We start from the raw sequence: 12,414 nt of genomic DNA on the forward strand, positions 1-12,414 counted from the left end.
TCATTCTTACTTAGACATGTTTACGTCAGACTTTAGAAAGTCATTTTCACAGTTTTCAGAGAAAGGAAAAGTACTATTCAACATCTGTATTACTTTCCGGTTGCTGTTGTAATATCACCACAAACTTATTGACTTAAATGCAACACGAATGTATTCTCTTAGAGTTCTGAAGGTTAGAAGTTCAAAGTGGGTCTCGTGGGGATGCCCTGCTCCTGGGGTTTTCCAGGGGAGAGGCTGTTTCCTTGCCTTTCCCAGATTCCTGAGGCCTCCTGCATTAGTAGTTCATGGCCCCTCTCTCAGTCCTCAAAGTGCATCACTCCAACTCTGCTTTTAGTATTTTATAACTTTCCCTTTTTCTGAATGGCCTTGCTGCCTCCTTCTCATAAGGCTGTGATTACACTGGGCCTGACCGGATAATCTGGGGTAATGTTCCCAGCTCAAAATCTCAAATCCCTTTGCCACAATAGGTAACATATTCATAGGTTTCAGGGCTTAGGACAAAGATACCTTTGGGAATGAAAGACGACTAAATTATTCAACCTATTTTAGCATCTTAAAATCCTAAAGGGAAAAAAATGACTCAGTTGGATCAGGAGCCCTTCAAAACTGAAATTTGGAAATAATAGTGAAAAATGCTGTATTAGCTAGGAAAGGTTAAACTATGCTGCAGTAATGTAGAAATACTACATCTCAAGGGCTTACTGCCTAAAAGAGTATTTCTTGCTAATGGGACCTCTTCACAAGTCGCGTACCTGTGTAGAGCAGCTCCCTTCCCAGCAGTGGCCTGGGGACAGGGTGGTGTCAGCTTATGCTCCACCACTGCAGGGCGCCCCGTGGTCACCAGGGCGAGAGGAGAGCTGGGCGGCTGCAGGGGAGCTTTTCAGCCCTGAGCCCAGAGGTCACGCACGCCACACACTCCTTAGTCACGTGGCCCACCTCGCTGTAAGGAGGCGAAGGAGGCAGGCTTCCGCACGCTCAGGGTGAGAGGGCCAGGTGCTGGTGTGCTCATACCTCAAGTAACCGGTGTGTTACTGCCTGAGATGCTTTCTAGTGAGAGACTCTGTAAAAACAGCATCAGCAGGTTAGAAATTAAAACGCGCTGACACTGTGAGAGTACGAAACACAATCAAATCAGAAGCCGGACTTCTGGTGGAGAGTAACACCAGACTAGGGAGGACAGAGCCGGTTCTTCTGGGCAAGACGCGACCGTCTCAGCAAGGGGCGGCACGTCAAGGGAGGACAGAAAAGGGACCGGCGTTGCTCAGAGGCCCGCCCAGGCCGGCAGCGATAAGAGAGCATCAGCGCAGCTGCTCAGAGTGAGCTTTCTGCCTGAGGTGGACTGCAGCCCAGGGCACAAGGGACACCCAGCAATGAGGTGACTGAACTGTTGCTGGTGACGTAAAGACTCACGGAGAACAGACGATGAGCTGAAACACTATACAGTCTGCAAAGACTGTGTTTTCTGTTTTTCCATTTATTTTTATTAGTTGGAGGCTAATTACCTTACAATATTGTAGTGGTTTTTGCCATACATTCACATGAACCAGCCATGGATTTACATATGTCCCCCATCCTGACCCTCCCTCCCCTCTCCCTCCCCATCCCATCCCTCTGGGTCTTCCCAGTGCACCAGCCCCGAGCACTTGTCTCATGCATCCAACCTGGGCTGGCGATCTGTTTCACACTTGTTAATATTCATGTTTTGATGCTGTTCTCTCAGATCATCCCACCCTCGCCTTCTCCCATAGAGTCCAAAAGTCTGTTCTATACATCTGTGTCTCTTTTTCTGTGCAAAGACTGTCTTGATTATTCACATGAATGAAAATTTAGATTGAATTTTGTACCAGTGATCTCGATGATGCCCTCTTGAAAATCCTCAAATGGATCCTTAAATAGATTGTGAGACCACAGAAAGGAGAGTGATGGTAAGAGGAGCAGCATGAACTCGTCAAGAACGTGTCTTTTTGTTCATTTTCTGAGAGTATCCATATGCCAGTAGACTAAGGACACTGGTTGTAAGTGGGTCTCATCAGAGTGTCTGACAAAGTTTCCCATGGTATTCCTGTGGAGCAGATAAGGAAAAGAGTCCTCACTGATCGTGTAGTTGAGATTTGTAACAAGTGAGTAACAGGAGAAAGTAAAAAATAATAATAATAATCCAAAGAAATAAACCAGAGCCAAATGATGAAAAATCCTTATAAGCTATTTTAAGGGATTGGGACTTTTTCTTGAGGGCAATTTGGGTTCATGAAATAAGGTTTGCCTTACAGAAATATCACCCTCTGCAGTGTAGAGTGGAGACTGGAAGAGACTAATACTAATACTAGAGACGAGCCAGAAAGCGGGAGGGGTGGCCTGGACTAAGGGGATCACAAAGTGAGTAGCTGGTGAGTTTAAAAGGTCTTATGTTGGCAAGATGGGCAGGGATTTTTCGTTAATAGAAAGGGCAGAAACACACTGAAACATCGAACATGGCACTCTCGAGTAAGACTGAAGTGTCTTGCGTGGATGTGGGTACCATTCTTTGTCAGAGGGACTCATGATAAACTTTAGGCTTCTGACGGGTAGTAAGATGGCGATGCCTGCAGGCCTGTGGGGAGGCTCTGGAACAGAGGAGGGTCCAGGGTTGGAGACCCAGGTTTAGGAGTCACGAGTCTGGAGGTGGTGATCAGAGGTGGAACAGTGGAGACCGTGCAGAGAGCCTCTGGGCTGAGAAGGGAAGCTCCTGGGACCAAGCCTGGGGGGACAGTGATGCTGAAGGGTTTGAGGGCAGAAGAGATCGAGAGGGTCTCATTGAAGGTGGTCTGGTGTCTTAGAAGCTGAAGGGCGAGCTTCCAAGAGAGGAGCACATGCGGGGAGTGGGCGGCCTGTGAGTGTGTGGCACGTAGCTGCCCAGAGGCACGCGCGCGTTCAGTAAGGTGACAGGGCGAACGCAGGTCACGGGCCCAGAGGGGGTGAGGTCATGGGACGGGGGACATGGGGAGGGACTGCAGCAGGGTGAGGGGTCGGGGGCACGCGCACATTCAGTAGGGCGAACGCAGGTCAGCACGGGCCCAGAGGGGGTGAGGTCCTGGAGACGGGGGTGGCGGGTGGGCTGGGACTGCAGCGGGGTGAGGGGCCGGGGCACGGCTCTCCGTCCAGGTGCTAATGGAAAGAGTCAGACAGGAGGGGGCAGGGCAGACGAATAACACGCCAGTGTACCAAACAGAACCAGCCACTTATTTCTCAGAGGCCATTTAACCCAAAACATCATACTGTCTTTTGAAAACTGCTAAGTTACCTGAATTTCACGCTGGTGACATTGTTTGGAAGCCAGGTGTAGCTGTTCACTCCCTCCAAAAGCCACTTGAGCCTGTGGACTTACTATTTTTCAGTGAATTGAAAATATATACAGTTAGTTTGAATCAAGTCTTTACTATCTTCCAAGGGACACTGTTGTGTTTTTAAATCTGCTGGCAGTTCAGTGTTATAACCGATTTTCTTAGTGACTTTTCTGTGAAAATGCTTTAAAATGCAGTTTACTGCTGTTATCAGTAACAGGACGAGGCTGTAAAGTCTCCACTGTTTTAAATTCTGTGCCCCTCCATCTCTCGAGCCTGGACTATATATATTTTTAAGCCATTTATCTTCTTGTTGGACTTTTCTGCCGGAGTATACGCTGCTAGTGGTTTTATTTGATCACTGGCAACGAGTTCTGACATTTTTTTCTGATATTGAGCATTAAACGTGGTTCCCTAGTGAGACAGTCTCTCTGCACTCCAGTGCTGTTAACTTTGATAGACTTCCTCTTATGAGAATAAGCTCCAAAAACAATCGAGTTATTTTCCTTAGTGATTCTCCATTTTTGTGAAATTTCATTAATTGTAAAGTTGTAGATTTCAATTTGCCTACCACTAGTCTAAATTTAGCTTCCCAATTTAAGTAGCATCTGAGCATTGGGGATTTGGAAACTTTCATGCGTTAGCTCAGCAGACTGGCGTCGAGGATGCCTCTGCGGCGTGTACCTGAGTGTTGAGGCCCAGGCTGTCATCAGAGGCTCTGCACAGAGCTGACGTTGCGGCAGAGTCAGACGAGTAACCCTGGTTAGCTTTCAGTGAGACACACAGTGAACTGTGCTATGGTGCACAATCAGGAAAGACTTTTCAAAGGTAACAGTCCTTGGTTACATTTTGAAGAATGAGTAGGATTTAGCTAGATGAAGAAAGGAGGGAGGAAAAAAAAATCTTGTTTTAAAAAATTCTCTATTTTGTTGGAAGAATCTGAGAGTCTGTGAAATAAATGAAGTGGAAATGGTGGCAGGGAGAAGGCTTCACTTTAGAATTAATCTCCTCCTAGAGGTATGGCCTCTCCTCTCTCCTTCAGCCCACCATCTGGTCGTGCCTCAATATCCTCATGAAATCCAGCTCTGCCCATGACACCACTCGAGGAGATCTTCAGTGGCCCCACACCGCCTTCGGAGAACGTTCAGACCCGAGAACTAGTCTTCCTGGGCTTCGGGCCTCCTGACCCTCCTCAGAAACCCCAGTGCTCACTGTCCCCCAAAGCCACTGCACTCTTCCACCTCTGCGTCCTTGTTTAGGGTGTTCCTTCTGCTTAGAATAATCTTCGTTTCCTTCCCTGTCCATTCCCTTTAGAAGCCTTCTCATCCTAAAAAGTTAAAATATCTCAAAAAATAATATGTCCATGCAGTATAAAGTCATTAAAAATAATTCTGTGGGACGAATATTATGAAAAGGTTATTTAATATATTAATAGATAAACAGGCTACACTGCGGTATGTTTAATCACAGTTTTAAGAAATGAACATGCAAAACAAGGGACTCAGCGTATCAACGTGATATGAACAGTCACTGTCTCTGGCTTGTTGGATAATGGCTGCTCTTTTCCCCCTTTCAGTCCAGTCTATATTTTCCATTTTTTTCCCTGGTGCTTTTACAGTAGGAAACAAAGTGATAGATGGTATTTTCAACTTTCTAGTTTTTTTTAAAACCCTACTCTTTCCTCAAGAGTTTCAACTCATTATGTCCATCTTAGATTCTTCTGTGGTCCACCAATCAGAAATAATATTTACTTTCTCTCTACCACCATTTTGACCTTCTTACACAATAGCACACCATATCCTATGTTATGCTTTAATTATATGCTGCAGGTCCCACAGTAACCAACTGGCATTATGAACAGAGATTACTACTTGCTGAATGAGTGAACCAATGCTTATGGGAATTCAAAGAAGGACCGTTAATTTCTATACAGAACATAAAACCTTACTGGGTAGATGATACACATAGTCAAGAAAAGTATAAGTTAGTTTATAAGACACTAAGGACGATAATTGTCAAGAAGCATATAATGTGGAATGTGGGGTGGAGGCAGTGACGGAGGGATTTTTTTAAGGTGTAAAAAGAATCCTGTTTACCAAATGAGATTCAAGGATTATAGCTGAGATAGGTGCCAGAAGAAAGCACTTTTATTTGGAAAAATAACAGTGACATTTGAAGGTCAAATTATGAATGCAGAGTCAGGGACTGGAGTCTGTGAAGAGCCCCAGCCCACCCTGCCCAAGCCTGTCCTACTGGCTCTGAGCAAAAATAGAATGTGACTGCAGTAATCTACAGAGCCGATCATCTGCACTGATAACAGGCCATTGACTAGTTTTAATTTACCTGCCTATTGAGATTCTATTTTGCTAGCAATGGTTATTAAAGTGACAAATAAAAGGACTGCATCTTTTTTTTTTTTTTTCCGATCCCAACTTGAATCTTATAAGAGCATCTGCTGAGAGGAAAGAAAATGAACTCAAGGCATCTTTCTGTCTCAACTATTTGGTGATACGTTGGAATGCTGTTCATGCTTACTATTTTCAGATATCACACAGCAAGAAATAAGGCATCTCATATAGCTTTCTCCCCCTACAATTAAAAGTTAGCCTGTGGAGCTGCACGGGTGTCTCTTAGGGATTCGGTCACAAACCAGACTCAGAGACACTGATGGTTCTGTCTCCAGACCACATGGGAGGAAGCGGTGAGGAATCAGATGACAGGGCTGGGAAGAGATTGGGGCAGAGTCCTGGCCACCAGGTAGCCCTGCTGCTTTCTGAATGCAGAGCTGGTTCAGTCAGGCTTCCCTCATCTCCTCTCCGTGTTGGTGTCTAATAACTTTCCTAGAAGGAATACTGCAGACATAATTGCAAAGAGTCTTTGTAAATGTTTCGTGAGAAAGAAAATCCTATTATGGAAGCTTCCAGTCATAACTGGCTGTGCAAGATACTAGTCCATCATGTACATCTTAATCCTTCAGGTATTCATAACCGAGAGCTGTCAGATTTCAGTTCCCTGTCCTAAGTAAATTAATTCATCAAAATCCTATTTCACAGTGCCTCCTTCTCTCTGTCTTGGTATTTTGTTTTCACTTCTGTTGCCTTTATTTTGTCTCATTTTAAAATGAAGAGTAGGCTTAGCTTGGCAACCCTTGACAGCATCCCACTTGCTTTTCTGTGGCTCCTTTTGGAAGCAGGATGTCAACTGTTCGGGTCACAGATGAAGGGAGAGACAAACCTTTGGGACCAGACCAATTGTGTGACTCGATAAAAACATTGTGAGAATTTTTCTGTCTAGATTCTGAATTTAAGCTAAAAGTAGACCTCAGCACCTTAACACTCTTGGGAATCTCATAGGCTGATGGATGCAGGATATGGGGATTTGTGGGGGAGAACCACACCTTGATGTATTATTTTGTTTTTCCCCCACTCTCGGCATGATTGCCTTTTTCAAATTCTTTCTCTTCAGCATACACTAAAGGCTTTGTGGGGACTATCATACATAAACATCAAGTGCAGAAGTCAGGAGCAAAGTAAATGCAAAAGATTAAAAATAGGACTAATTGCTTAAATGTAAAGTGTGACACTAATACGATGAATGTATTCCTCTTCCAGCCTCACTGTTTGCAGAGTGTTCACTCTTTGTACAATTATCATTTACTAACAGTGTCTAGGATGCCTTTTTAAGCTTTTTAGCTTTGAGGCCGTAACAGTGTTAAGAGGACTCACTGCGTCTTCAGTGCCTGAAACGCGCCTCCAGGGGGCCTGCTCTCAGGCTGCGTTTGTGCTGCTAGTGTCTTTTGAGAAATATGGAGTTGTAAAAAATACGTAAGTGATGAGTTACGTTACACCTAATAGTATAACAACATCTAGACTAAAAGAGTTCTATTTTTTAGCTTCTTTGGTAAGACTTTGGCATTTTAAGCTCTTAAGGAAAATAAAGGGATTTCATTTGGGTATTAATGCAGACAGCACCATTTTTATGAGATAATATCCTTAAAGCGTATATCCACCAGGCGTCCCTGGTGGCTCAACAGTAAGGAGATGCAATACAGGAGATGCAGGTTTGATCCCTGGGTTGGAAAGATCCCCTGGAAGAGGAAATGGCAACCCACTCCAGTATTTTACCTGAAAAATCCCATGGACAGAGGAGCCTGGTAGGCTACAGTCCATCGGGTTGCAAAACAGTCAGACATGACTTAGCGACTAAACAGCAATCCTTAAAGTAATACAGAGATAGTTTATTGAATTTTCATTTGACTATTTTACCAAAAAAAAAAGACCTGTAAGAAAAGTTCTTCTTACAAAAGAAACTGTAAGTGCCATAAAGACTAGTTAACTGCTCAGCATTAGAAAAAGTCATTTAAGAGCCACAAAACTCTACTCCAAGCCTTACTCCTTCACTAACAAATACTGGGCAAACACTGATGCTTTTCCTGTGAAAATGACTGAACAAAAATCTCACCAAGATAGTAAAGAAAGCAGAACACTTACCCTCAGAAGCATTTTCACAGATTAAGGAGAGACAGTGTTTTAATACATTTATTTGCTTGGTTTAACTTAAAAATATTAATTGACTGTATGGTCCCTTAATTATTTTGAAATCCCGTATAAAGACATCCCAGAGTAACATGCTATCCCAAGTTCTTTATTAATAATAACACCACTAACTTTAAAATGATGAAGTATACCTGTACGTATCTTAAGATGCCCTACATATTTTTAATTATCTTTATGGTGATATAAAGACAAGAAAATGCACAGTTTGACGAGTCTCCGCCAGCGCGTACAGACTGGCTGCCAGCAGAGAGCTCCCATCACCCTGAGGTCCGCTGTGCCCCTTGGGCTCAGCCCTCTCCTCCCGCCCCAGCCTGAGAGCCGCTCATCCTGTCTTTCCCCATAGCTGATCCTTTCCTAGAACTTCAGCTAAAAGAGACTGTTCAATATATACTAGTCTTTGTCCTAGTTTTTTTCACTAAAAACATAATACTGTTGAAGTCCACCCATGTTGCATATAGTTTTTGCCTTTTAAATTCCGAGTACTATTCCATTTTATGTTACAGTTTGTTTTTCTAGCTACCAGTTTGATGGACATATGGATTATTTCCACTTGGGGGCTGTTATAAAAAAAGGTGCTATGAATATTCATATATGTCTTTGTGTGAATATGTTTTTGTTTTTCTTGGGTAAATATCTAGAAGTTAAATGACTGGGTTGCATGGAAAAAATTCTGAGAAACTGTCAAACTGTTACTTTCCTAAGACCTGATGATACTGAGCCTCTTTTTTTGTGCTTATTTGCCATTCATATGTCTTCTGTGAAGCAGCTGTTCAAATCTCTTGCCCATTTTTTTGTTAAACTTTTGTCTTTAAGTTACAAGCATTTGTTATTTTCTGGAAAGAAATTCCTTTATCAGATAGAAATTTTACAGTTTTTTTTCTCTCAGTGTGTGGCTTGCTCTTTCCTTGGTCTTCTTTTCAAGAGCTGTTTCTAATTTTAATGAAATCTAGTCCATCAATTTCTCCTTTTATGGATCACGCTTATGGTGGCGTATCTAAGAACTCCTTTGTAACCAGAGTTACGAAGGTTTTCTCCTATGTTTTTCATTTTAAAAATTGTGTGGTGTAGTTCTTCTTTTCAGATCTGAGGCCTGCACAATCCCTGCCGCTTGTCCGAGCTGATCGGGGGCCCTTTCTCACACTTCTCCTTTGGTTCTTTACCTGCTTACCTGCCTGTTTCTGGCTCTGCACACCTTCTGGCCAGAACGTATCCTCTTGTCTTCTGGGGACTCCTAGTTCCAGTCCTGTCCCTTCCTGGAGCAGAATACAATGGAAATCCCTTTTTAATTGTCTGCCTCTTCCCCTTCCTCTGACTTTTCAGGACTAAGAATAATTTCTTAGATGTCCTATACATAGCTCTTTCGTGCCATCTTTTAGAAAAAAAAACCTCAAAACATTTTTATTTGCCTGGTGGAAAGTGAAGGTTCGGATGTACATAGGGCTTGAAATAACCCTTTAAAGTTGGGTTTTAGACAGCAAATATTTTAATTTGAGTAGAACTCAGTGCAAAGTTCAGAAAACCCCATTATGCTAATTTGATAGCACTGGAAGAGTGATTTAGTTGATCCTGTGTGTAAGGATAAGATTGAGAGATGTTTTTTCCCTGGCTTACGTCAAACGTTGTTTTTGTGTCTGGATAATTGCCCTGGCAAGTCTGCAATGCCTTAGTGAGGCTCTCTTCAAGCCTGCAGCGTTTCGGGGCACTCCGTCTTCTCATCTGTGCCCATCCTGCCCTCTGGCCCTCTGCTGTCTCTCCGACAGCATGGGTTGTTACTGCTAAGCTCCTTGAGGACAGAACCTGTTTTTTCTAACACTGCATAGTACTTGCCACATATTTGGTGCCAGGAAATGCTTGCTGCATTCCCTTTAACATTCCCAAATAACAAACCGTATCATCTCCCTTTATACTAACAGCCTAAAGATCCCTATGCACAGAAATTCTGCCATTTCATCTGTTAAATAATTTGGACCCACTTTCTCCAGTCTTGTCTCATTTTTCTTAATAACACAGTCACCTAAAATGTTTACCACTGACTGGCACTCTCTTGTACACCACCGGCACTTTATTAAATCACACAGATACTTCTGAGTTTTTAGTAAGTAACGTCCTTTCTTTGAGTGTGGCCTTTATCTTTATGCCGCATGTCCTTTGGACCAGGAAGACTTGATCTTTGAATCACCTTCCTGAGCCATTATTAGTTAAGCATGAGAGGAATTACTTTTGTTATTGCTGTAGAGAACTTTGCTATGGCAAATTTTGCAGAAAGAAATTTTGGGATATTGGTATAAAAATAAGCATCTACTCTTCCACTACCATCAGAAAAAAGAACAAAATTATTTTTAGTATATAAAATTCAGTTTTAAAGAAAATATTCTTTTGAAAACATAGCTGCCACTTAGTATATTCTTTGATAATCTGACATAAATATAATCAAGAACATGGATAATAAAACCTTTATAGAATAGTTTGGTTGCCTGGTATGATTTTAGATAATAACTTTATTGTTTAGCACATGGCAATTTAATGAAATTTACGTGTCTATTTTACAGCTAATGTAATGGATTATAGAAACATTAAGAAAATAAAACTGTCCACATAATAGTTGAGATTTGCCTGTTATTATATTAATAGAATCAGTCACCAAAAGAACTAAACTGCAGAAAACCTAAGCTATTTATTATAGCTTTGACAATAATTGCGATAATTGGTTCTGAGATTCCAGCTGTAAAGGACTTGTGAAGGTTTGCCTGTTCTTTCTCTGAGACAGACTTGATCCCGATAAGGCGCCCCCAGAGACCCTGAAGAGCCGGCTTCAGTCAGCAGGAGAGTGAAGCAGACGCAGCTTCTCTACAGAATGACATCACTCCTGGTCAACAGTCAGACCACACGCCGGTGCAGTGCGGGATTCCATAATTACTCTGATTGTTTCCGCAAGGGCTGAATCTGAATGCCCCCTCTTCCATTAGTGAGAGAATTATTAAAATACTCAGAGGTGGCCTCCATTTCCTTCACCGGTGTTTCAGCGGCCATTTGCTTGGAAAGCAGGTCCGCTGGCCTGCCCCTGTCTGATCATTGCTTCGGATCCCGTCTGCCTTCCTCTCTGCTGATCCCGCTGACATTTCGCCCGCCGCAGGCTTTAGACATTGCTCCCTTCTGAGCCAGGTCTACGTTCACGTTGAATTGTGCTGCTTTTGTTTTGTACCTTTGCTCATAATGCATCTGGGTTTCTTGTTGTTTTCACTCTTTGATGCATTTCCCGTTTAGGATCAGTAATATGTCATTTTGGTGAATTCTACTTTCTTAGAAATACAGTTCTTTTTATTCTATTGCTGCTCTTTTTCTGCTTTCTGGTGGCAGTGTTGCCACAACTGCCTGTGGCTCAGCTGGTAAAGAATCCGCCTGCAGTGCGGGAGGCCTGGGTTCGATCCCTGGGTTGGGAAGATCCCCTGGAGAGGGGAAAGGCTGCCCACTCCAGGATCCTGGCCTGGAGAATTTCATAGACTGTGTAGTCCGTGAGGTCATAGAGAGTGGGACACGACTGAGCGGCTCTCACTTCACTTCACGTGCACTTCCTACTGCTGAGCGTTTTACACCGTAGTCCTTGGCTCATCTTGTGGCAGCTGGCCGTGCCTTCAGCACCGATCGTCTTAGCCACCCCCACCTCCTCCCTTCCACTTAGCATGTTGAAGAGGTCTAGGACTCTTTTTAACAGGGTGGATCAACAGTTATGTCGACATGATTGTATCACTCATGTCCTTGCTCCTGCTGTTGTTTGCACACCGCATCTTCCTCTTTTATGGATCCCTTTTTTACATTATGTCAAGTATGTCCTTGAGTAATTCTTTTAGATGTGTCCTATTTGATAATGCATCATTTATCTAGTTTGCACCAAAGGAACCTAAGTTTCATAAGGACATAAATTTGTGTGTCTTGTCACTGTTTGCCTAGAAGAGTGCCTGGCAAATAGGAAGGGCAAATTACATACTTTTTGAGGGAAGCAAATCAATTTATTTTATCACTTGGCCTTCTCCTTGTCAATTTTAAATCTTTCGTGGAAATAGTGAGAAACTGCCTATCACATTTTCCTACTTTCTGATACCAAGTTTTCCCCATAGTTACTCACCTTTATTGATGACTCAGGGGCATCATGATCTGTATCACTCATTGTGATTTTTTCTAGTCTGAGAGCAGAACTCCCTCAAAGTGTCTCAGGGAAGTGTGTCTCTCAGTGAACTAGCTTCCATGTGCCAGATACTTTATTTTTCTTCTGTTATACCCAGTTGGAAGCAACTGGTCGTAAAGAGATGGGACCAGGTGGAGCCCTCTGGAAGTGTCATTTTCTGTACACAGAGCAGCCTTGTCTGGAGGAGACTCTCGTCAAATAGCCTGGCAGTCATAAGTGCAAAAGAAGCTTGAAAGGGAAAAATTCAGCCCGTGAAAGCTCTGTGGCCTGTAAAAAGCTAGATGAGAAAACAGCTCAAAGCGGAGGATCAGGAGCCAAGCCCGGAGGAACGGCCGCCCCAGTAAGAAGGTGCCTG

General features: G+C 43.1%; 1 protein-coding gene across 6 annotated transcripts in view; it reads left to right on the forward strand.

Annotated features, from left to right (window-relative positions):
* Positions 1-12,414, forward strand: part of FER (FER tyrosine kinase) — a 453,310-nt gene that overhangs the window by 402,172 nt on the left and 38,724 nt on the right. The window contains exon 16 of one of the 6 annotated variants that reach the window (XM_043913754.1): positions 10,644-11,245. The exons of the other annotated variants lie outside the window; for them this stretch is intronic. Coding sequence (XP_043769689.1) covers positions 10,644-10,707 — 64 coding nt within the window. The 3' untranslated portion in view covers positions 10,708-11,245. Of the gene's footprint in view, positions 1-10,643; positions 11,246-12,414 lie in introns of those variants that run through there. 6 annotated transcript variants of the gene reach the window in all.

Source organism: Cervus elaphus, chromosome 9 (assembly GCF_910594005.1).
Source record: "Cervus elaphus chromosome 9, mCerEla1.1, whole genome shotgun sequence".
Taxonomy (NCBI): Eukaryota; Metazoa; Chordata; class Mammalia; order Artiodactyla; family Cervidae; genus Cervus; species Cervus elaphus.